The sequence below is a fragment of the Solanum verrucosum genome, unplaced genomic scaffold (assembly GCF_900185275.1).
Source record: "Solanum verrucosum unplaced genomic scaffold, falcon-dt-bn FXZP01000247.1, whole genome shotgun sequence".
Classification (NCBI taxonomy): domain Eukaryota; kingdom Viridiplantae; phylum Streptophyta; class Magnoliopsida; order Solanales; family Solanaceae; genus Solanum; species Solanum verrucosum.
Genome location: NW_026020125.1, coordinates 156,493 through 181,150, shown reverse-complemented (window position 1 = coordinate 181,150; position 24,658 = coordinate 156,493). Strand labels below are relative to the sequence as shown.

General features: G+C 32.4%; 2 protein-coding genes across 2 annotated transcripts in view; both read left to right on the top strand.

Moving 5' to 3' along the window:
• The window catches only part of LOC125825796 (mechanosensitive ion channel protein 10-like), a 676,215-nt gene that overhangs the window by 598,332 nt on the left and 53,225 nt on the right, over positions 1-24,658 (top strand). The gene's annotated exons all lie outside the window — the stretch shown is intronic.
• On the top strand, positions 8,820-11,474 carry LOC125825836 (serine/threonine-protein kinase STY17-like). The gene is made up of 5 exons (XM_049505123.1): positions 8,820-9,020; positions 9,597-9,896; positions 9,979-10,489; positions 10,569-10,711; positions 11,286-11,474. Exons 1-5 carry the CDS (start codon positions 8,820-8,822, stop codon positions 11,472-11,474), a joined length of 1,344 nt encoding a protein of 447 aa, XP_049361080.1.

Below are 24,658 nucleotides of genomic sequence, written 5' to 3'. Positions count from 1 at the left end.
GATGTTTGTTCGTTTTCATTGGAATAGGGAAAAGTTAAAGGGATTTGCTTTCTTTTTTTTCTTCTTCTCTTGAATTTATGCTTCATCTTTTGGTGTTGTGTTTCATTCCTATAATACAAATCCCTATACAATGTCCAACAAATATTGCACTTGTTTCTGTTTTTTCTATTTTAAATACTACTTTTCCGATTGTTTACTTTCTTTTTCTCTTTAACATTTTCCTCAAATTTTAGGTATGACTAAAACATCATCTTCTTTTTATTAGGAAAGAGTTTGGAATTCATGACTTCTTTCCTTTGAGTTTAAATTTTGTCTACGAATAGTATTGAGGTGAAATTGTGAACTCGTCCATATTAATTGTATCGCGTATGACATGTCCTATCAAAATAATATTTAAGAACATAAATAAAAGCTATTATTCTTTTGCACTATGAAAAATATTTCTACAATTCACTTAATATGGACGGTAGGGAGTATAATATGATCTCCAATCCAAAATAAATAAATTTTAAACACTTCTCTATAATTCAAAATGAATTAACATATTAAAGTTCAAAGTTGTATTAGCCTTTTTTTTAATAGGATTTTCCAACTATCTCTTGCTTTAAGTATAGTTTGAGTAAAAGCTAAAGGATGATATTGATAAATTACTCTCTCTGTTGCATTCTTACTTCGCCCATGTACTAAAATTATATATCTATTTTACTAATTCATTTCAGCAAATAAAAAGAGTTAATTTTTTACATGACTACTCTTAGTACTCTCTCCGTCCATTTTTAATTATCTTTTCAAAAGTTAATTTGACTAATTTTCAAAGTTAAATTAGATTACATTAATTCGATACTTTAAACAAAAAATTTGGATATTCAAAAACTATACGAAAAGTACAATAAATTATAATTTTTTACATGAAAAAATACATCGTAAAATGTTAATCAAAATTCTTATAATTTGACTCTACAAAAGGAAACCATAACAATTAAAATTGAACGGAAGAAATATTAAATAGCTACATAAAATAATAGTAGTAATCAAATTTAAAGTTCCAAACATTATTAATATAATTAATTTAATAAAATTCACATCTAATTAAAAATTTCTTAAAGATATATCAAAACCAAATAATATGAAAGGGACGATATTTTTTTTAATTAATAGGGGTGTGACACAGTCCACACCTATAGAAGTTTATTTATTTTGAATCGAAGAAATTAATAAATAATGAATGACCTGCAAAATAGAGTTTGAAACCCTAGTTCATTTCCTTTGATAAACTTTGTTCTTTTTGTAAATTTTGTGGTCCTTGTTTGAGAAAATTTTCTCTACGGATGAAAGAGGATAAAAACGAAAAGAGAGTCGGCTTCTCATCCATTATTATCCAAATATAGGGACCATCTCAATATTCTTTAATTTAATTTAATGTCTCAATCAATAAAATCATTTCGAACCTGCATTTTCTATATATAAATTCATCATCACCATTGTATCGATGTTTGAATATGTGATTTCATTTCGTGATTTAAAGAAATAAATTTTGTATAGTTTAATCTAAACAAAGTCATTCATGAACTGAATATATACACAATGGAGGACTTCGTCAACAATTTTTATTTCCAGTCAAGGAAGGATGCGATTGCAACTAATTTGTAAATAAAATCTCATGTAAGTTTCATATATGCTTAATTAAGATTATTAATTAGCAACTAATTATTTTTCTAGCTAATTACACCCTCCTATCATACTAGAATTATACATTTAGATCAAGTGGTCTTCACAACTTTTCATTAATCTCCATCATAGTTCATCAATATCCATCATCTCCATTCTCTAACAAAAACAATTTGTGAATAAAAAAATTCTAAATTATCATAATTATTATATATTCAACAATTCACTACCAATTGATCATTGCAAGTCTAGCTACAACCGTTCACACTTCAATAATCTACATTAAATCCATCAGAAGAACATACACCTAAATAATTATTTGATTATATTCAATATTCAATATCGTGTGGCTGACATTTGAAAAAAAATAATTAACAGAGAATTAATTAATTAAGAAAATGAACAGTAAATGATAAAGCACTACGTGACGAGCATGCAAATTAAGTTTATCAATTTTAAAATTAACAACTTAAGTACCTCTACGCTTAGTTGGAATCTTTTTAGTCAAAATCCAACATGATAAAAATGATTAGCAGCAAAGAGGAATGTGCATTGTTTAAGCAAAGTGGTGGATTTGTAACTAAGTTCAATTAATTAAAATGGATTATTCTAACAAAGTCCTCTAATAATTATTGAGTTTGTAAAGATTTTTGTTCTTGCATAATATAAGTTAGAAGTTAGTGGCTCATTAATTTTGGTATTTCCTCTTAGCTTCCATAGGGTTGGTGAGTGGGGAAGTTGCCAGCAATCATGAGAAGAATAATGTTTGAGAATTAATATAATCAAGTTTAATCAACAAGGCTAAATTAAACTATTTTTCTTCTCCATTTCTGTGTCTGGAGCCAGCAATATTAGAGCCCCGAATAAATTTGGATCACACCCATTCAAGGATGATGCTCCCAACAATTTTTTTTTCATACTCAGGATTCGAACCCAAAACTTCTGATTAAGGATGAAATAATTTCATCGATGCACCACAACCCTGTTGGTAGGCTAAATTAAACTACATGCATTAGAATTGACCTACTAATTAATTAGTTTTTTTCCTAATTAAAAAAATATTATTTTGCTCTATAAATATCGCTATCAAATCCTTCATGATTATATTCTTTAGTTCTTATCAATGTTTCTTACTTTTAGCTTATTTAAAAAGTAAGGATTCTTCCTTTTCACCACACTACTTAGATTTAAATATACTCTGATCATGAATCATGAGTTGGAGTTAGAGTTAGAGTATGTATATATATTGGTTTAATTTAATTTTATGATTGATATCTGAAATATATTGATCCGATTAATTTAGATTCACCTCATTACTTTAGGAATATTTATAGGGTAAAGTACATTCTATCAATAATTAACCCGATTTCAGAATGATAGTCTCATTAAGTAAAATTCTAATGGGTATTGAAATTGGGTAAATGGATCTTTATTTTGGTTGAGTCGAAATTTACTAAATGGGTTGGATAGAATACTAAATAGAAAGTAAAATTTTAATTATAATAAAAATATATATACATGGAGCCATGTAGACTAATAAAAATGGTGACACAATACTTAACTGTACAAGGGCAAATATGTATCCAAAGTTGGATGGTAAGGATAAATATATCAAAAAAAATATGACGAAGGGTAACTATGACCCTTTTCTAAAAGTTTAAGGACAAATATGATCCTTTTCCGCTTTAGGAATATTTATAGGGTAAAATACATTCTATCAATAAATAGAAGAAACTAGACTTTTTCCATATTTTTTATGCATATATAAAAATAAAGATCTTTTGTTTAAAAGGTCTAGTACTAAAATGAAATATTGTAGTTGGGAGAAAAATCTCCGCATAAATAAAATTCTTGTAACGACTATATTGTGGATGTTATTGTGTTCTTGATATGAGAAGATGAGTATTCAATTTATAGAGTTTCAAATTTTTTCTCTACGAAAATAATAAATCAAATATGAAAGATAATTATGTTTTCTTTTTAGAAAAAGTTCAAGAATTTATGATAATACTTTGACTTTCCTTTAAGAAAAAAATAAGACTTAAAATATGATAAGAAAATCAGAACAAAATCCTAACAGTTAAGTGACCTAAAAAAAAAATAAAGTAGTTAAGAGTAGTCAATATTGATGTGTACCATCCAATTGTACAAAAAAATGTTTTGTGAGCTAGTGATTATCTGTTTCTATTTGTATGGTTTTGTTTTTTTGAAGCATAACGTCAGGTACCTGCAGCTTCTGCCATCCCATTTTGCAGCTGCAACTACCAACTTGTTAACAAGGATGTCCCATATATTAATAATGAGCATCACCAACCATTTTTAAACTTCACTTCCTTACATGATGAAAACCCCTTTATTTATAGCATATTGTACATCTTATGTATAGTTTAGCTCAAGTCCTTTTTTCTTGGATCTTACACTTCATGGCTTCATGCGTGTTGTGAGGATACTCATCTGTCATACATAAGTGTATTCAGAATTTCAAGAGAGTCAATATATCATTATAATTTATTTATTTTTGAAATATGAACTTTATTGATTTGACCTTAAGATTCTTATCACTGAATTCGTTAAACTTTTAAAATTATAGGTTCAAACTTAATTATCATCTATTCAGATAGTAATTTCTTAAAATATACTAGTTATATTTCGTGTTAAAAATATTGTTGTTTGATTGAATTCATTGACAATATCTAGCCATATCATCCAGTTTTACTAGTGTTAACATACACATTTGATTTAATTATATAAAACTTTTACAATGCTATTTTTTTAATAGAAATTTCGATGTAATAGACTTGAAATTTATGAAAGATAAAAGTAAGGAAAAATTATTAATTAAAACGCCAAAAATGCTATCATTAACCACTTACAGATGTTACCCAATTTTAGATGTAAAATTTAAATTTCTAATCTAACCTCACTTAGAGAGGTGTACCCAATCATCGTTTCTCTAATATAATAGAAGAGAAGAGTGAATAGAGGATCTTAGGGTCAATTGATCAATTGACCAGTGCTTCAATTTTTTCTAATTATTTTAGTATTTTAGTACTTTCTCTGTTTTAATTTATTTATCTTACTTTGTTTTGTTAGTGTTTATGTATTTAAAAATTATGAAAAAGAAATACATCAATTACTATATTTATATTTAGTACTTTTTCTGTTCCAATTATTTGTCTTACTTTTCTTTTAGGAAGTTATGTATAAGAGTGAATAGAGAAACTTAGGTTAGTCCGTCAATTGACCAATTTGCTCACAACCCGGGGAATCGGCAGAAAGAGATGGGTCGGATATTGGAATCTGTCCAAAAGTCCTGACTTTTTCGAGGCTCACTCATTGAAGTGTGATCGTAGATCTGGTCTTTTCCAGCAGGAATGCCAAAAGCAAGACCTGGACCTGATTCACGCAGTCAAGCAGCAAAGACCTTTTTCTCTTTGGAAGCTTTCGTAACGGCTATAAAGAATACTGCGCACCTCGTAAAAGGCTGTTCCTATGGATTCACGTGCTAAGGCTCCACTAAAAAATGCTTCTGCTTGAATTTTCTCTAATTATGTTATCATCGTAATTTCTTAATTTTCCTTTCAGCATTTATGTATTTAATTACAAAAAAATAGTAATATAAATCACTATAATTTTGAAGAGAATGTGAGTAACTTACAGTCAGTCGATAATTTGATCGGTTCGCCCTTTTGCTTCAACTTTCTCTATTTATATATAATTTTGTACTTTCTTGATTTCAATTTTTATTTTTTTTACTTTCCTTTTTAATATGTTATAGATTTAAAAGTAACGAAAGAGTAGTAATATAAATCACAACAAATAATAATTTAAAAATATAAAAATAATATTTAAAATTTGATTGACTCTCAAAATTTCACATGTGATTAGGATAGAAGAAGCAATATATATTTTTTTAAAATTACATAAAAAGTACTAAAATTACAATAATTACCAACTTAAAATATTTAAAAATTATATCAAATTTAGTTTATGATTCTCCTAATTTTATTCATTCTACATAAATTGATACAAATGTAATAGTAATATTAACATGGTAGCATATATATATATATATATATATATAAGTCGAAACGAATATATAGAATAAATAAAGTTACGTATAATTTTCCTTTTAATTGTAATGTTTCCAAGTATACTAACTTATGACGTTCCTTTTAGTTAATTGACCAATAAATATTCTGTCTTTCTCTTTCCGTTTTATCGGTGAAATAACAAAAGAATGCGAAATTAACAAGCAATATGTTGAAAATATTGCAAATTATCATACGAAGGAACAATTTCCTACCTATTTAATTTCATTACCTTCTCTTGCAATACCTTTTTCTTTTGAGAGTTCAATTGTGCAAATTTTGATAAATAAATATTTTTAAAATTATATATACCAAAATAAAAAACTTGTAATTATAGTATTTTAATATAATTTTTAAATATTTAAATTTCAATTATATTAAGTTGATCTAATCTGATTTTGTATAAAAAAATTAGCTAAATTGATTTTCAAAAAATGATTAATATCATATTAATTGAGACAAAAGAAATAGCTTAATATATGTAAAACATTATGAAACAATTATTTTCTTATAATAGTCAGTAAAAAATTCACTTCCAAAAATGATAAGATGATTGATCGATAAAAATAAAATTCAAATTAGTTTTTAATTTGATGTAGTTTGTCGCATATATTTTTGGCAGCTAGAAACTAGGAAGAATCGAAAATAATAGGTATTACATTCAATATAGATTTCATCTAACATTTTGTTGCATCTGAAAGCCTCGAAAAAGTCGTATGTACAAGGAGAAATACACAAGTCCACAGATTTCAAACAATTTTAAAAAGCATTACCATCACTTTCAAGGCCTTATTTTTCCCTTTTTTTTTAGTTAAAAGGGTAAAAATGTTAAGAAAAAGTAAAATAACATAGGTAAAATATCATTCTGGCCAAAAAAAAATCTTTATTATTTTTTAAGTTTTCCACTCAAATCTCGATATTCGATAGTATTGGAACTTGACTAATTTGTATTTGTGTTGGGGTTTGGGTATGACCCATTCAGGGGTAGCACTCACTATCAATGATTTTTCCATACAAAAGGCTTAAATCCAAAATCTCTGATTAAGAAAGGAACAATCCAATTCACCGCACCATATTTTTTGACGATAATTAAACTCTCTTAGATATGCCTATTTAAAATTATTCCTTTTACATACTAGTTCGATCGTCTGAATAATAATGTAATGCATCTAACTTGAATATGAATTTTAAGTTTAATTTCTTTTAGGCAAAATGGTCTGGTGGACCCTTATACTTGTATCAGTTTGTATTCTGAACCCTTCTACTTACCCCTTTGTCATCTGAACCCTTGAACTCAATTAAACTGAGACTTTTAAGTCCCTCCAACCATGTGTGTAGCTCACTCTCCTTTTTATAATTGACATGTCATATCCACGTCAGATATATTAATGCCACCTCATAATTATTTCATAACTATTTTTAAAAATTATTAACCAAAATTATTTAATAAAATGTAAAATAATAACATTTTAATTTATTATTGACATTTCTAATGATCCCTATTTTCACTATTTCACAACCAAAAGAAAGCCATCGCCGGCGTCGTCGCCATTTTTACCGGCGAAATCACATATACTTTCTCCCTCACCCGTCTTCATCTCCACCACACACCATCACTAATTTTCTTTCCTCCTCCAACATCCACAGTAGCAACAACCTAAGCCACCCCACAACTAAATCTGGCCACCGCACAACCAGATCTAGCCAAACTTTTCGTAATCCAACACTAACTACTATTTTCACACCCCAAATTGCTTACAAATACAATTTCACACCAACCTCTGCCGTTAAACACGTTGAAATCCACCCAAAATTCGCCTGAAATTTTCTTGGGTTATCGAAATCAGTTGAAAAAGACAAGTTTAAGGGATTAGAAGGAGACGATTGCTGTGAAAGATTGAAAATGGGGAAGAATAGGAAGTCTTCATCTAATTTGATAAAAATATTCAACAATTACTTTTCACCATTCAAAACTACCAGATCTTGACACTTTACCCTAGAAAAATGAAAAAAACGACAATTCAAGAACAATGTTGACAACAAAAGAGGTCAAGATTCTCATTAGACATATTTCTTCCGACAACTATGTTTATCCCATCAATTTTCTGAATTTTCCTTTGCTGATTATGTTCAATTTTTTTGCACAATTTCATTTTTAATTTGGGGGAAGAGAAAACGAAAAAGAAAAAAGAGAAAAAGAAATTGTAAAGGAGCGAGGAAAGGGAGAAAGAGAAAAATGGAGGTCTAGGTGGGGAAGAACAAAGTGATGGTTGAAGAGGAAAAAAGAAACATGGATGGGTGGGGGAAGAAGAAAGAAGTGAAACATTTATTTTTAATTTTGTTTTCTCTTTTTATTCTAATTTTCTTTTTCTTTTAATTATTTTTAATTTAAATTCTTATGTCTCTACGCTCCTTTTGCGCGTGGAATCATGTATTTATTCCAGCTCATTAATCAAGTTGCCACATAAGCCTGATCAACAGTCAGAGGGGCTTAAAAGTCTCATTTTAATTGAGTTTAAGGGTCCAGATGATAAAGGGGTAAGTAGAAGAGTTCAGAATACAAACTGATACAAGTATAAGGGTCCATCAGACCATTTCGCCTTTCTTTTATCTGCTCTGAAATAAAATTTACATGTTTAAAAACTATTTTAACATTATAGAACACAAATTTTTAAAATTTTGTTGAAATATTTTGCACTCCCATTTGGCGGAGCTAATATTTTTAATAAGGGGTTCAATATCTGGAAAACTAAACACACCAATTAATCAAAGAAGATTCAACATCTATTATATATACATAAAAAATAATTTTAATCATATATAAATAATAAAATTTTTCATGGATTCGGATGAACCCCTAATAGAAGGCTAGCTGCGCCTCTCCCAAGGCCGTCCAAAGAAAACAAAAAATTCCATAATATAAAACGGCTCATTACAAGGTCCGCCCATTCTGTCTTCATACTTCATTAAAATTCTTGGCTATAACATAAAAGACTAATTATATTATGCTTTAAATTTAAGGCAACTTTAATTTATCAACTTGAAAATAAGGTATCGAAGATGAAGGGTACTATACATAAAAGGAGAGGCATGTGTAGTCCGGTGAGTTCGCCATCGGCCATAAGCAGTGGTGCTCCGCTCAAGTCCAACGTCGGTGGCGGCGGATGGTGTAAAGGCCTATCTGACTGTTTAATTTTGGGGCCTAAAGTCTCACGCAACATAAAACTTGTACAAACTCCCCAATATCACCACCTTCTACAGGTATATATATATTTCATACAAATGAATTTAAGTTATATATATATTTAACGGGATATAATTAACAGTATACCCATGATGAGCATATGAGTTGTCTTGTGTTGCTGGTACAAGGTAGAGGAACCACTCGTGAGACTAGAGTTTGAATCGAGCTAGAGCGTTATTTCATTATTTTTGTTTTAAGTTTAGCGTAGAGATCATATTTGGTGCACCCGAAGTTCAAATTCTATTAGTTATTTTTATTTTACGTTCAACATAAAGATCATATTTGGTGCATCCAAAATCTTCAAATCCTGAGTTCATGTGTGCATGCATGACTTTGTTAGTTTTCTTGTAACACTCTTAGCAAATCTTACATCCATAAAATACACCACAGATATGGGGTATATAAGGAAGTTACTTTTAGAACTTGGTGATACATTTTAAAACTGTGCGGGCCTAGATACAAAAACGAACAAGAGTTGAATTGGTGCAGTTCTTCACCTAGCTAGTGTCAATTATCAACTATCAACTATTTCCTTATAAAGTAGTTACAAATTACCATTAGTTAAGGATGTTTATGTTTTTTAAATATACTAGGAAAAAGTGGAAGAAAGGGAGAAGGAATTAGAGAAGCAGAAAGAGATGAAGAGCATGTACAAAATGAGACTTGAAAGGACACAAAATTATTTGAGGTATTGTCTTCAGGTAGCACAAGATAATGGTTTTCTAGAGTTAATCATCAACAACAAAGAAAAACAACAAGAATCAGTCAGTAGTAGTAGTAGTACTACTATTATCCATGCCACTGCCAGTCCACCCCAACAACAACCCCACTCTGATATTACATACCTCATTCATCAAGCCAAGTTGAATGGTTGGTATATTGAACCCCATGAGGTACGTACAATAATTTAAAATTTGTTTTCTGTAATAACTTAAAACTTTTAGATGACATGCGCATGTGTTCATGGAAACACAGATTGAAATGGACGAAGAAGTGGCTCAAGGAAGCACAGCACATATATACAGAGGAAGATGGAGAGGATATGAAGTTGCAGTCAAATGCGTATTGCCTGACTTCTTCCTCTTGAATGAAAATGGTGTTAGCTTTTTTGCCCAAGAGGTCGAGACGTTATCGAGGCAACGTCATCGTTTCGTGCTACAGCTCATGGGGGCATGCCTTGATCCTCCGCAGCACGGGTGGATAGTGACAGAGTTATTAGCAATGACACTAAAAGATTGGCTACATGGTCCTGGTAAAAGAAGAAAAGAAAGAAGTATTCCTCTTCCAATTTTTGAAGAGAGAGTTGGAAAAGCAATGGAAATTGCTCAAGGCATGCAATATCTTCATGAACACAAGCCTATGGTGATTCATCGCGATCTCAAACCGAGTAACATTTTCTTGGATGATTCTATGCATGTTAGAATTGCAGATTTTGGACATGCTAGGTTCTTGAATCATGAAGAAAAGGCTTTAACAGGAGAAACAGGTCAGCCTAATTCTCTCTTATTTAATAAGTAGTTGTGTGGTATATTTATTGATTAAACATCAAAGTTTTGAGATTTCAGGCACATATGTATACATGGCACCAGAAGTAATTCGATCAGAACCTTATGATGAAAAGTCGGATGTCTATAGTTTTGCCATTATTCTCAATGAGCTTCTAACCGGAGAATATCCTTACATTCAAACTCACTATAATCCTTCTAAGGTACACCCTGAATTCCTTGTCTTATAAGTATTTGATCATAAGAAGGGGAGTCTAATTGGGGTAATGGTAAAATTGTTTGTGTGTTAATCTATAGATAATAGTTCTGAGTCGTGGAAACAGTTACTGATGCTTGCATTAGGGTAGATTGTCTACATCACACCCCTTGAGGCACGAAATAAGAGAGACAAAGAATATTAGTATTCCTTCTGTCCCATATTACTAATGGCCCACTTTCTCTTTTACGTGCCCCTCAGAAGAATCATAATAAGAGGGATATATATGTTTACTAGCGTAACTTTTAACTCTTTTTAATATTGTGAGCGTCATCCATCAATAAGATTAACAATGGAAGAGCTTTTGTGGAACTTTAAATACAATATTTATACTTTAAAAAAGAACTAATTTTAAGGGTAAAGTAAAATGAAAAAAAAAGTTAATTAATTCTATCTTGGTTTTATAAATTGACAAGTACTAATTTGGAACATATACATTTATAGTGATGTGAACAAGTAATATGAGACTGAGCGAGTAGTACTATATATTTTTCTACTAACTCATTGTGATGGAATAATAGATAGCATTGGAAGTTGCAGAAAATGGGTTAAGGCCACAACTTCTGGAGCAGGAGGATGAGCAATTTGAAGAGCTGATACAACTTATACAACTCTCATGGGATGAAGATGTTGCACTTAGACCTTCTTTTCGAGTTATTACATCTACTCTCACAAACATTCACCAGAAATTAATACGTAGTAACATTTAGATAATGTTTTTTTTTTTTCTTCTTACAATGGAAAAAAAGATTACTCATGAATGGTGAAGTTGAAAAAAATATTTAGAAGGTATAATGTCTTCTCTAATCTTTTGCATTATTTTCCTTAATTATATACATGAAATATATACAATGATATACAGGAGATATATACATAATATACATGAAATATATACATTGATACACAGGAGATACAAGGTGCATACACTGATTTTCAGGGAGAGTCGCTGCCATAATGTATATCGTATATATCAATTACCTATTTTTCTTATATTCACATATTCTTCACAATACCACCTCCACAAAATCACCATAACCATCACTCACTCTACTGTAACAACATAGAATATTTTTTTCTATCCAAAAAAAGAAAGAAGATGGTAGAATTAAATTGACAATCCAAAACTCAAAACTGAAAAAATAGACTTGAAATTAATATCAAACCTCTGACCAAAGATTCGTATAGTGACATAATATTTCTCCACGATGAGTATCGAAACGATATCTTATGTCTTAAAAAAATGAAGGAATTTTGGAAGGCCTTCTGGTGAAATGGTGCGGCTATGATGTAAATGAGATGATGTCTATTAATGAAAAAGTGGGAGAAGATAAATTAAAGTGAGGCAGCAGATTTCATATCACGTTTACTTTGCCATATACATGTTTTTGGTGTACTCAAATACATGTATCTCGGATAAATACGGGTCAAATTAGGTATAATTTATTTCACTTACACTATATCCAAGTGTGATTCATATGTATCTATATTTTAGAATGTATCTGGTATGAGAGATGAACCCAAGATTTGAAGACGACAGGTGCACCACAGTGGTTAATGCATGTTAGTTAAAGCATGTACCCAATATCGATTCGTATGATAATTTTATCAAACATAAAAATATAAAACTACTGTATTAACGTATAACTATAAATTCAATGACTTTTAAATAAAGCTTGATTTGTGGAGTGGTGAATTGAAATTTCACTTTGCACCATGAAGTTGCAAGTTCAAAACTATTCATCCCCATATTTTATTCGATATTTTTAAGCTTCACAACTAAAAACAGAAAAAACAAAACAAGAAATGCAAATGGGATTCAAACCCAGAACCGTCACCTCAAAAGAGTTGAGCGTCTAAACCAGCAAGCCAAATTGGCTTTATTTCTTTGGGTGCCTAATAAAATATATGTCTATCTCAAGCTATATATATATATATATAAATTTTCAACGTTAACGGGCGCACGTGCACCCTCAAGGCCACACGTGGGTCCGCCTCTGTATGGTATCCCATATAGTATCTAGTGTGATTCACATGTATCTGGCCGAATACACGAACTCTGTTGCTCGCCTCTCTCCTCTTTCCTTATGTATTTGTATTTCAGAATGTATCTGAGTTTCACAAATTTTTATGTACATGTGTATCCAATATTAATTTTTTGTATCTGTTCACCAAAATCAATTTCATCCAGTGCATCTAATACCAATTTCATTCCATGTATTCCCTATCAATTTCATCAGTGTATCTGGTACAAGATATGTAGTGTATCCGTACATAAATACATGTATTCGATATCAAAATATACATGTATCTAGTAAAGAAAAAATACATTAATACATTAGTAAATGTATTCGTACATAGATACAAAAAACGAGGGGGAGAGAGCAGAAAGACGGGGAGGGACAATAAAGAGAGGAGAGAGCGAGAGAAAAAAATGAGTCATCAAGAGGGGAGGGAGAGAGAAAGAAAGAGGAGGAGAGATGAGTAATTATGTAATTAGTTTGGAGTATATGCAATCATTTTGAAGTATTGAAAAATTTAATAAATATTATGGAAATGTTATTCTAATTAAGTAGTTTACCTTAATTTTTAAAGTTTTGTGGGACCAATTCAAACCATCACCAATAGATTTCAGTGTAACACCTCAGAATTTTTTTTGAACTGAGACTCGAACCATCCTTCGTTGTAAGTAGGATTTTATTAAGGAATTTAAAATTTCTTGAGTGTTAAGGTCACTAGATGTAGTATCTTGAGTTCAAAAAAGAACTAAATTAGAAATAGCAAATTCTGAAATTTGGTAAGTTAAGCTAAGTATGAGTTTTGGGTAAACTTCAAACGACCATAACTCCTAGCTCAGGATGAGTTAGGTGTGCTGCTAGATACCGTAGGAAAGATCTTTGAATTATATTTCCAACTCCACCAAGTTTGCTAAGTTTCGAGGTCAGATGAGTGAGATATGCCCATTTGAAGTCAAGCTGCCCAGTTAAGGAAAGTTACCCGAAAATAGTAAGGGGTATTTTGGTCTTTTCCTTACCAAATCAGATTTAATTCATTTTTAGTAAGGTTTTAAGGGTCTAATCCTATTAGGTTCAGTTTTATTATCCTAATATACACCTAGAGTTTTAGTTGAGAGTTCAAGAAAAGAAAATAAGAGAAAAGAGGAGAAAAGAGGAAATGATCAAGGCGTTCGTCGACGTTCTTGAGTTTTGTTGCGGATTTTCGCCATGGGTTTGGTACCTAAGAGGTATCTAAGCTTTCATAGTATTGGGTTCATTCACCCACATGCCAATCGTGTTATTTTCAGCGTAATTTCATTCTCAAAAGTTGAAGGAATTGAGTTCTTGATAAGTGTTCTTGAAGTTCATTCTAAATCTTGTTTTGTTGGGGTTTTGATGAATTCTTGAGATTAAAGTTAGTGATTTGAATGTTGATTTGAGTAGATTAGTGTGTACTTAGGTTGGGTAATTGAATCTAAGGAAAACTTGAGAAAATAAATCGATTAAAAGCGATTCAGGATTAGAAAACTAGAGGAAAAATTCGTTAGTTTTGCTTGGGGCAATGCTGGTGTGACGCTCCCCCGTTGCGCCAGGAAGGCTGGGGCGACGCGCCAGCAGTGCACCATAAATGAGCCCTAGTAACTTAGGGGCAGGCGCGGTGCGCCAGGAACGCGCCCGGGTCGTCTGCCCCCACCCGTTTTTCGTCGTTCAGCCTATCTAAGTTCTTCTAAAGTGTACTAACACTTCTTATTGATTCTATCTACTCTAAATGACTTCTAAACATATAGAAATCATCCATGAACATGAATCATGACCTTGAATTCATAATTCAAATTCAAGGTAGAGTTAAGAGTTAAGCCTTGAAGAGTTCTTCCGAACATTTGAGATAGTCCCTTTGAGTCTTTTTGATGAGTCTTCTACAAATTCAAATAACTTGTTTCAAGACTCAAGCAAGTGAGTATGAGAGTAAAAATAATGTATTAATGAGCCTACTTTATCATTAAAGGATCTTTCATGTCATGAACCATAACTCTTGAATTCATAATTCACATTCAAGAGAGAGTTAAGAGTAGAGTTCAAGAAAGTCTTTGTGTTCAATTGTGAATCCTTTGAGATCCATCATCGATTTGAGTTAGGTTTTGAGAAAGTAAGTATGAGAATGAGAAGAGTCGTATACATGAGTTCCATATTGTCATGTAGACCCATGAGTCGAGTCGTTCATGCCCATAAATTTCTCGTGAACTTTATAAATTGATCATTGAGAGGAGTAGTTTATATCTTCAAGTTCTAAGTCTTGAGTATTGAGTTTCTAACCCATTTGAGATTATATTCCTAATCATGAGACTATTACATGTTACCCATGAAGTCCTTGAGTTGGGTTATTCATGTCCATAATTTCACATGAATCTTATGAGTTGAGCATTCTTGAAATGAGTAGTATCATTGAAGTTCTTGAACCCTATTTTAAGAAGTCTTTTACAATATTTTCTAAACTTGTTTTAAGACTTGAGCACTATGAGTTGAGAAAGAGTAGAGTTGAGTTCATTTTCCTTAAAATGATATATGAGAACTAAGTATTCCCAAGAGTAAATGTTTTCACATTTAAAAGAGGAGGAAATTGAGATTTCCAAAAGAGTTTTGAGCAATTGAGTAACATCTCTTTTTAGAGAAAGATTTTGAGTAATATCTCAAACCACATAAAAAGTTATGTTTTTAAAACATATGAGCTGAGTATATTTTGGGAGTAGTATTGAGCACCGATATGGGGACGAGTTCAGATAACTCAAGTCTCCATAAACCATGTAGTCGACGTGGTTAGAAAGGGTCATACTTTTTAGATGATTCTTTAGTTCTTTTTAGCACAAACTAGTGGATCCACTTAGTTGAGAGGTCTTATACCTTGGAAAAGTATAGGACAATTTTGGCATCGTGGGCGAGACGTTGTATCATCACATAGCTCATAGTGATGGTTGTCGATTAAATAAACACGCATAAATTTATTTTGTATTTTTATATACACAGTTTATTTTGTATTTTCATAGACAAATAGAATTTATTTTATATCCTTGCATACAAACTGAGTATATTGTATTTTTCAATACATTGAGTTGCTATCTACATTTTTACAACTTTCCATATATATTGCATCTTTTACTATTGATTTATCCTTGAGTATCTTCAGTTGAGTACCTTCGAGTTGAGATCTTGAGTTAAGTATCTTGAGTTGATCAGTGTTTCATTGTGTCAAGTACCTTATTGTTGAGTTTCACTGAGTTGAGTATCTTATCCTTGAGTACTTCTGAGTTGAGAGCCTTATTACTGAGTTGACTATGTTATCCTTGAGTAGTTCTGAGTTGAGTAAGTTTTGAGTATCCTTAAGTATTCCTTGAATTGAGCAAGTTTGAAAAGAGGTAAGTATGTTTCCTTTTTATCAAGTTCAAGCTTTTATTTATGCTTTAGAATTTCCCTTACATGCTCGTACATTTCACGTACTGAGCCATTTGGCCTGTATCGTTTCATGATACAGCTACATGTATTCATGATCATCAACAGAAGCTTCGTTGTTCAAGTTAGCTATGGTAGGCCTCCTTGCTTCTGGAGGGTTCCACTTGTACTTTCAGTTATATCAGTTGTTAGGATGTCGTGGGTCTTGTCCCGACTTCCATCTTTGTCAGTTAGAGGCTTCATATATAGACAATAGAGTTTGAGAAGTCTGTCTCATCTATCTTATTAAATGTATTAAAGACTTAAGTTGCCTATTGTTGTCTAGTTGAATATTCTATTTATATTTAGAGTAAATCATTTGAGTTAAAGCTTTGTATTTGAGTTTTATGAATCTTTATTCAGTTATAAGCTTTATCTGCTTGAGTTAGTCTTCCTCTTGTAGTCTGCCAGGATGAGGGTTCACTTGGGGACCAAAAATGGTTCTCGAGTGCCGGCCACGTCCAAGGTGTAGGCTCGGGTCGTGACATTTAGACTGATTCAAGGCTTGAATAGACATGAAAAGATGGGTAAAGGAAGATTGCATATTTCTATTCAAAGAAAGCCCTTTCTTTTGAATATCTTTAATGAGCCTATACATGGAGACCCTATAGAGCCCGTAAACTCTCGATTTAAACATGAAGGCCATTCCAGTGAAGAAATTTTTTGAGAAGAATTACGTTGTGAAAAATATGATATAAATTAAGTGACTTTATTTTATAAAAATAAAAGAAATAATTTTGATAATCAATGTCATGGAGTTGAATGATTATTTGAGAAATTCACTCACTATCAATATGTAACTAATAGTACAATATATTGTTCCCTCTTGCAATAATTTCACAAACTGGCTCAACTATGAGAAACTTTAACTTCTAGTTCCTTGTGAGATTTTTTGTGAAGCTAATCAACATGTGTTTTTCTTTGGGATTCCAAATTTAAATTTTGATTATAAATTATGTTTATTTATAAAATTTGTGCAAAAAATTCATTTCAAATAATGATTTAAATTTTAAAATCTTCAAAAAGTAGAATTTCAAATTTCATATTTGATTGTGATTTCATTTTTTAAAAGTGTAAACCTTAACCCGTAGATTCATATTTTGTATTTTTTTTTATCATTTTAAATTTAACAAAAGAAATTTACGCTCGACGTCAAATGATTGTTCATACCATGGGGAAGGATTATATTAAAGAATAATTAATTACTACTTTTGTTAACTAATGTGTTTTCGTATAATAATGTGTATTTAAAAATTTGTAATAACTTGTAATCACAATTATTTATTTATAAATGGAATAGGGAGATGCGTGATTTATTAATGTGCTGCCTTAGGATATTTCGATACCTTATTTATGAATTATGATTTGCCCATTTGAAAAAAATATTTATCTATTGAAGAAGGTTTAATATTTTTCACAAATTGTGAGGTTTTTATATTCATCTTGGTGGCTGTCACCACAAAAGGGAGAACAATAATATGAGTTCTCAAAACAATCCTTCAAGAGACAATTATTATTGTTGTGGCATGGAAGGTTATTGAAAGAATGAATGCCTAGCGCATGAACATTTTACTAGACTTTATCAAAATTCCTTCAAAAGAAAAGGAAATAAAAATGGTGTCTCTTCTTCTAATGCTCGGGTGGAGTCACACTTTACTTATAAAAAAAATGTTGAGGCAGGACCTTCACAAAAATATGATGATGATTGAAATTAATTTGACTTTGAAAGATTATGATTTTAATGGCCTCGATAATATTACTCATTTGAAAATTTAAAACTTCTTTGGAGATTAAAATTAAAGTTTAATCTTCCATTGGGGAAATTAATTATATTGATAATACTACTATTCTAAGAGAAAAGAAATATTTCTCTAATTTGATTATGAAAAAGACTAATGTTAAAAGTTAAAACAATATCTGATAGTGCAAAATTAATTGAGGACTCTAAAAAACCAGTCTTATTACTATCTCAGGAAATGATATTGACTATTAACAATGCATTATATCGTATTAAGTCTCAAAGAAACTAGTTAACTTTCATGGTTATTCGGAAAAATAACTTTCATGTTGAGATTGACAATGATGGAAAGATTGAATATCTTTATACTACTACAATAAAGATGAGGAAAAAATATGTGCATGAAATACCTACACTTTCTTATGGATTGCACCATACAAGTATTAACATGATTAAAGTTGAATCACATGTCGTAGTAAACAAAAGATTTACTGATGCTAATCATTTTATCATTTAGCATGACCAATTGGGTCATCTCGATTTTAATATGATGCGCAAAATTATTGAGAATTCAAATGGACATACATTGAAATTAAAAAAAAGAAAATTCTCTTGATTGTTTGTTCTCAAAGAAAGTTGGTTATTAGACCGTCAACAACTAAAGCTAAGATTGAATCCCCTATATTTCTGAAACATATATAAGGTGATATATGTGAGCCAATTCACCATTCATGTGGATCATTTAAATACCATATGGTATAAATAGATGCATCTACAAAATGGTCACATGTGTGCTTATGTCACCCCCCGAGACTATCCCTAGACGCGACAAGGTGCTTAAAGCTACAAGTGACCCCAAGATAACCTCATGACATGGAGTGATACTTAGAAAAATCAACAGAAAATTGAAATACATATGTGAAAGCTAAAAACTGAAATATATGGATAGAACCCATAATATTGAGATAGACAAAATCCGAAGGACAATACAACAAGGTCGAGGTAAAATTCCATAAAGAGAGTGGTGAGAGATGTTTATAATCTTTTATTGAAATATAAAGTAGCAACTACTATTGGAGTTTGTGGTTTAATGTCACGACCCGAAAATGGACGTGATGACACTCGTCTTATCCCACCAAGACAAGTTAGCCTAAAATCCAACCAATACAATAAATGCGGAAAACAAAAAGTGGGATGTAGTGTATCCTTTGGGAAGAGGTAAGAAAAGTATATTTTCTCATATTGCAAGGGTTAAAGAGGTATCTTCAAAGGGATTGAGAATTGGGTTCAGAGACGCATGGTTTCATCTGTTTTGCTCTACTTATGGTAATAGTGTCACAACTTCATTAGATAGGTTGAAAAACTATTATTTAAGGCTTGAGAAAGGAGTGTACAGACGTTCAGCTCGAGTGTGATGATAAATTCTTTTATGATTTTGAGTATGGTAACTTGTACCACTTTGCTTATGAGAATTCATAGATCTCTCATAGGTATTTATAGTTGTCTGACAGTCTTAATATTCATCTAGTCATTAAGGTCACGTTCAATTTTGTGTGGTTGAATGTGGGGACCATCATATTTAGTTCTGTTGTTCTTAAGAGTTGTCTATAATCACAACTATTGATCTAGAACTTCGACAGTGTTGTTAGAGGTTCTATATGCTTGAGCGTATCATTTTTTTTTTGGGTGGCTACTTAATCATTTCTTTAATTAGGTTAGATAAATTTAATTCTTCCTTGATGAGAACCCGATGTCTAAAGATCATATTTTTATAACTTGTGTTCATGGAATGATTATGTTGTGAGAAAAAAATCTTGACAAGATCTGTGATGGTTTGAGCAATATGAGGGTTTGGTGGTTGATTCAAATTTGCTCTTGGTTTTAGCCGGTATTGATTCAGAATTGTATCATGGTTACGTGAGAAAATATTCGTCCTAATGGTTGTTTTATGGTATTAGAGCCCTAGGTTCATTGGTCTCACGTGTATACAAGTCAAGTCCAAGTAGAGTCTCGATGATCGATACAGAGATGTTTGTACTTATCTTTGAGAAGCTATAGTGACTTTTAGGGAAAATCTTCACCTTTTGAATCTGTTGACACCAAATTTTGGTATGATATTTTTAAAGTTAATACTTTTTAAGTATTTTATTTTTTAAATAGTTCAAAATACATGTTTTGCCATTTTAACGTAATTTGTTGTTAATTATCTTTATTCTCAATGTATTATGATTTTTATCGGTTAATTTTGTTTATATTATTTTGTCATAGCCGGTTGAATACACTCAAATATTTGTTCATTTTTTATGAAATCATTATTTCTGTTAAATTACATATTTTTACATGTAATTGGTTATGTTTGTTACATTTTTCATATTCATTTATTTGTTAATTGCATTTTGATAGTTTGCACAACTCAGAAAATCATTCTGATATAGATAAAATTTCATACACAGATATTTTATTAATCGGTGATTTTGGCCCACAGTTTTAAGATAGTGATATTGTACTATTGGTAGGTTTGAATTCTCTATTTAAAGAATAGTTTGCTCACTAGGTTAAAGAATGGTGAATATTTTTAGGGATAAAAATTTTCAGATTGTTTATTAAAAATAATAATTTTTCATTGTTTATTATTTTTTCAGTGAGCTCACCGTCCACCAGTTCACCACCACCAACGACCCCTTGATCTCTCCCTTACTTTCATTTCTCAATATCCGGACCACCACCCAAAACCACCAAAAAGTAAACCAAACAGTCTCCAAACCTACCGGAAACAACCTCCGAAATCATGAGAAATCAGACCAAGCTCAGAATCACCATTGAAACAGCCCTTTACCCCTGTTCTTCCTTTCCTCGGTCAAACCCACCATCTCTTTTCACCTTTGCCATCTCCGGCGAACAGCTTACCATATAACCCAAAACCCCTATCCGTTTTCCGATTAACAAAGCACCGGACCGATATTATAGCGAGCTACGAGCTCCTTTTCCGGCGAACACAATCAAATGAGCTTAAAGCTCTCGCCACCAACAACAGCAACTACCAGCAGCTCCCTTCATCCTCTCCGCCGCGACACAACGAGCTCTAAGCTTCATTTTCGATGAAACCACTACGCTACCACCATCACCGAACCAGCACCTCCAAACCGACCAAGACCCCACCCCATTTTCTCCATTTTCTCAGACCCCCATCACCGATGAGCTCTAAGCTCCGAGGGACAGTAACAACAACATCCAAATGACCCTTCAAAGCAGCCAACGATAGCAACAACAACCAAACGGTCTCACACCGGAGGACATCCACAATTCCATTTCCGGCGAGGTTTGAGTTTTCAGTTCTAAATCTAACTAAATTGATGTTATTTTACTTTGTTTTTTTTTGCTGTTTTGTTGCTATATTCAGATGTGTTTCAGATGGTTTAATTTTTTCGTTTTAAATCTGGCCGGAGGGACTCAAACTCCGGCCACCTTTATTCCAACATTGCTGCTCAAGTTTAGCACTGATTGCATATTTATTTGTTTGTTACTGTTGATTTTGTTTTTTAAAATTTTGGTGACTATTCTAATTTTTTGCATTGTTGCGTATATTTTAAAGTTTCTATTGCTATTTTGTTGATAAATTTTTGGCAGAATGGTCTGGGAGACCCTCGTACTTGTCTCATTTTGTCACCTAAGCCCTTATAATCTAGACTTTGCCAACTAAACCCTCGAACCCACTGAAATCCAACATTTTAAACCCTTTTTTTGACCTGTCATCCCATGTGGCAAAAGTAGTTCAAGTGCGTGAATTACACCTACTTTTGGAGCGTGAGATGCTTTTAAAAAGCCAGTAACGGTCATTTTTGGCCATCTTCCCCAAATTCCCCTAATTTCTTCTTCAAATATCCAAAATGTCTTCTCTTTCTCACTCGTTTATCTCTCTCCAAATTTCTTCTTCTTCTCCATAATTGATCAGGCCTTTTTTGTCTATATTTTATTTTTCTCGCCTTTTTCTTACTCGTTAATTTTTTTGTTCTTCACAATGACTATTTGTTTTTGCTATTGTGGGCTTCATGCTGAACTTAAGATGTCAAGAACATCAACAAATCCAGGAAAAATGTTTTGGGGCTGTCAAAAATACACAAATGGTAATAGATGTGGATTTTTTCGATGGGCTGATATGGCTGATCCTACCTACCAAGAACAACACTACATGAAGAATCAATCAACAAATGTTGATCATGGAAGGCATAGGCATGGAAGGCAGGGAAGGCATGGAAAGCATAGAAAGCATGGAAGACAGGGGAGATCGAGCATTAGTATTGATATCAGTGTTGTTGTGATTGTTGTCATTTGGTTTCTATCTTTTGTATTTAAGATGTATTGATGATTTGTTCATTTGAGTACTATGATAATGTATGAAAATATCCAGATTAAGACTTATAATTATCATAGCAAATTCATAAGCAAAAATAACTTGTTTGTCATAGCAAGCTAACACAACAGTTGAAAATTAAGTTAATAGTGAAAAGTATCATAGACAATGTCATTGAGAATTTAGCTAGGCAAAACATGAGTCTTTACTATGAAATTTATGTATCTTGAGTGCTTGGTGTGGACTGAGTGGCTCGCTTGTAACTTTGTTCTTGTAGCTGCCTTTGAGTAACTGCAGCTCCACCCTTCCACCCTTAGTCCATTGGGTTTGTAACCAAGATCGATATTGGTAGGCACTGAACTCTTCAATGGTGCACAATGTAACACTTTATCAGTAGTTGCAGACTGTTAAAAGACAATAATGATATTAGTTAGAGAGATTCTATAGAATCAAATTAAAGGTCCCTAAATGATAATACTTACCCTCTCAATCACACTACCATTTGCTCCAAATAGCACACCAAAACTAGCTGTTTTTGGCTTCTTTGTTCTTGGCCTCTTATATCCGGGATTTGCACCACCTCTTTTAACTTTGCTACTCTTATTTGAGCCACTAGCACTAGTAGTTGACTGTTGAGTACTAAATTGACTTGTTGGTTGAGCAACACTTGCAAAATTTAAAGAAATATTTGCAGCACGTCCACCAGTAGTTGTTGCAGCAGTAGTTGCACCTCCAGAAGCTGCTGAAGTAGTTGCACCACCACTTTCACCAGTGGCACCACCAGTAGCCCCACCAGTTACGCCTGTAGAAGCAGCTGAAGTAGTTGCACCACCACTTCCACCTGTAGCAGTTCTTGCAGTTCCAGTAGTATAGCCATTTTTCTACATACAAAAATTTTCCAAACTGAATTAAGAAGTATTGATAAAAATAAATTTCATTAACAAAGTTGAAGAAGTTAAAGCAAAACTTACAACAATTGGACATCTTTTCTTGTTATGTCCAAAATTCCTGCACAAAGAGCATTTCATTTTTCTCCCCTTCCTTGTAGCCTTTCCAAACTTCTTCTTACTAGGCTCATCACTATCTTTAGACCTTTTTTTCCTTGGTCTTCCTGGCATATGAGTGATTTCAGGTGGCTCAATGGATGACCTTGTGCTCTTGGGCCACATCTTCATGTTTGTCATAGGTTGAATGAACCTACTGTAGGCCTTCAAATATGTTTCCTTCATGTACCAGTGATCAACAAATGACTCAATATCTAGATCCTTGTAATGCATTGCAGTAATTGCATGAATCAGCCAGCCTCTTCCGTTCCGCCTGCGGGGCGTTAGCGATCTTTTTTGCCTCGCCTGCTACTGGAAAGAGAGAGCCGCTGTCATTCTTCGCTTCGTGAATCAATAGGCTTTGCTCCTGCCTTCGCTTCCAGGAGGAATTCTATCATCCATGGCGAAGATATCGTATAATAAGAAAGTGCGGTCAGTCTCGCTACCTCTTTAGTTGCCGCCCCTTAATTGTTCATTCGCAATTACTACCACAAGAAAGTCGCCCCTATATCTAAAGGGGCTTATGCATTCCACGACTTTCTTATGTTATGGGGTCTCTTCTTTGGCCTGATCTTCCAATCTTTTCACAATTATAGTTCACTGCGCCCGCTCCTTTAAATTTAAAGGGCGGCGGCTTGCAAGCTTACCTTATTATTAGAGAAAGGTTTGGAACGAAGTAGCTCGCCTAAAAGGAGAGGTACCGATCTTCTTTAGCAGGGCGGGTCGCTTGAGTGTCAAAACCAAGCCAAGCGGTGGTTGTTTTTCCTTGGCTTATCGAACATGTGCACAAGGAATCCCCTTCAGTTGCCATGACCTACAACTGCACACTTTCTTTTTGAGATTAACAACATGTTTATATGGTGGATGCTGAATCTCATAGCCATTATCTCCATTAAATTTAACTTCACATATGGCTGCATGTTCAGCATTGTCAGTAAGAATTTGCATAGCCATATGTGACACATCAGTTATCCATTTTTCAGAAAACTTCCTCATTTGAGTCATTCTTTCCATGACTTTGACTCTAATTTCCTCTAACATTGTGATGATTGATTTGAATCTAGCTGCCAAGAGCCAACTATTAAATGTCTCACACATATTATTCTCAACTATGTCACACTTGCTATGATCCTTGAATAATGCCCCACACCATGCATTTTTGTTGTACTTTAACAAAACTTCCACAATACCTTCTCTCAATAGACTCATTTCATCAAGTTTTGATTGTAAATGAACTTCAAATGGAGCCCTGGCAACCTGCCAAAACTTCTTCCTCTTTTCTTCA

Excerpts from the sequence above, each read along its gene's own strand:
- LOC125825836 (XM_049505123.1), top strand. The coding sequence starts at position 8,820 with ATGAAGGGTACTATACATAAAAGGAGAGGCATGTGTAGTCCGGTGAGT. Across the intron at positions 9,021-9,596 it reads AATATCACCACCTTCTACAG|GAAAAAGTGGAAGAAAGGGA; the intron begins GTATATATATAT and ends TAAATATACTAG. Across the intron at positions 9,897-9,978 it reads GGTATATTGAACCCCATGAG|ATTGAAATGGACGAAGAAGT; the intron begins GTACGTACAATA and ends ATGGAAACACAG.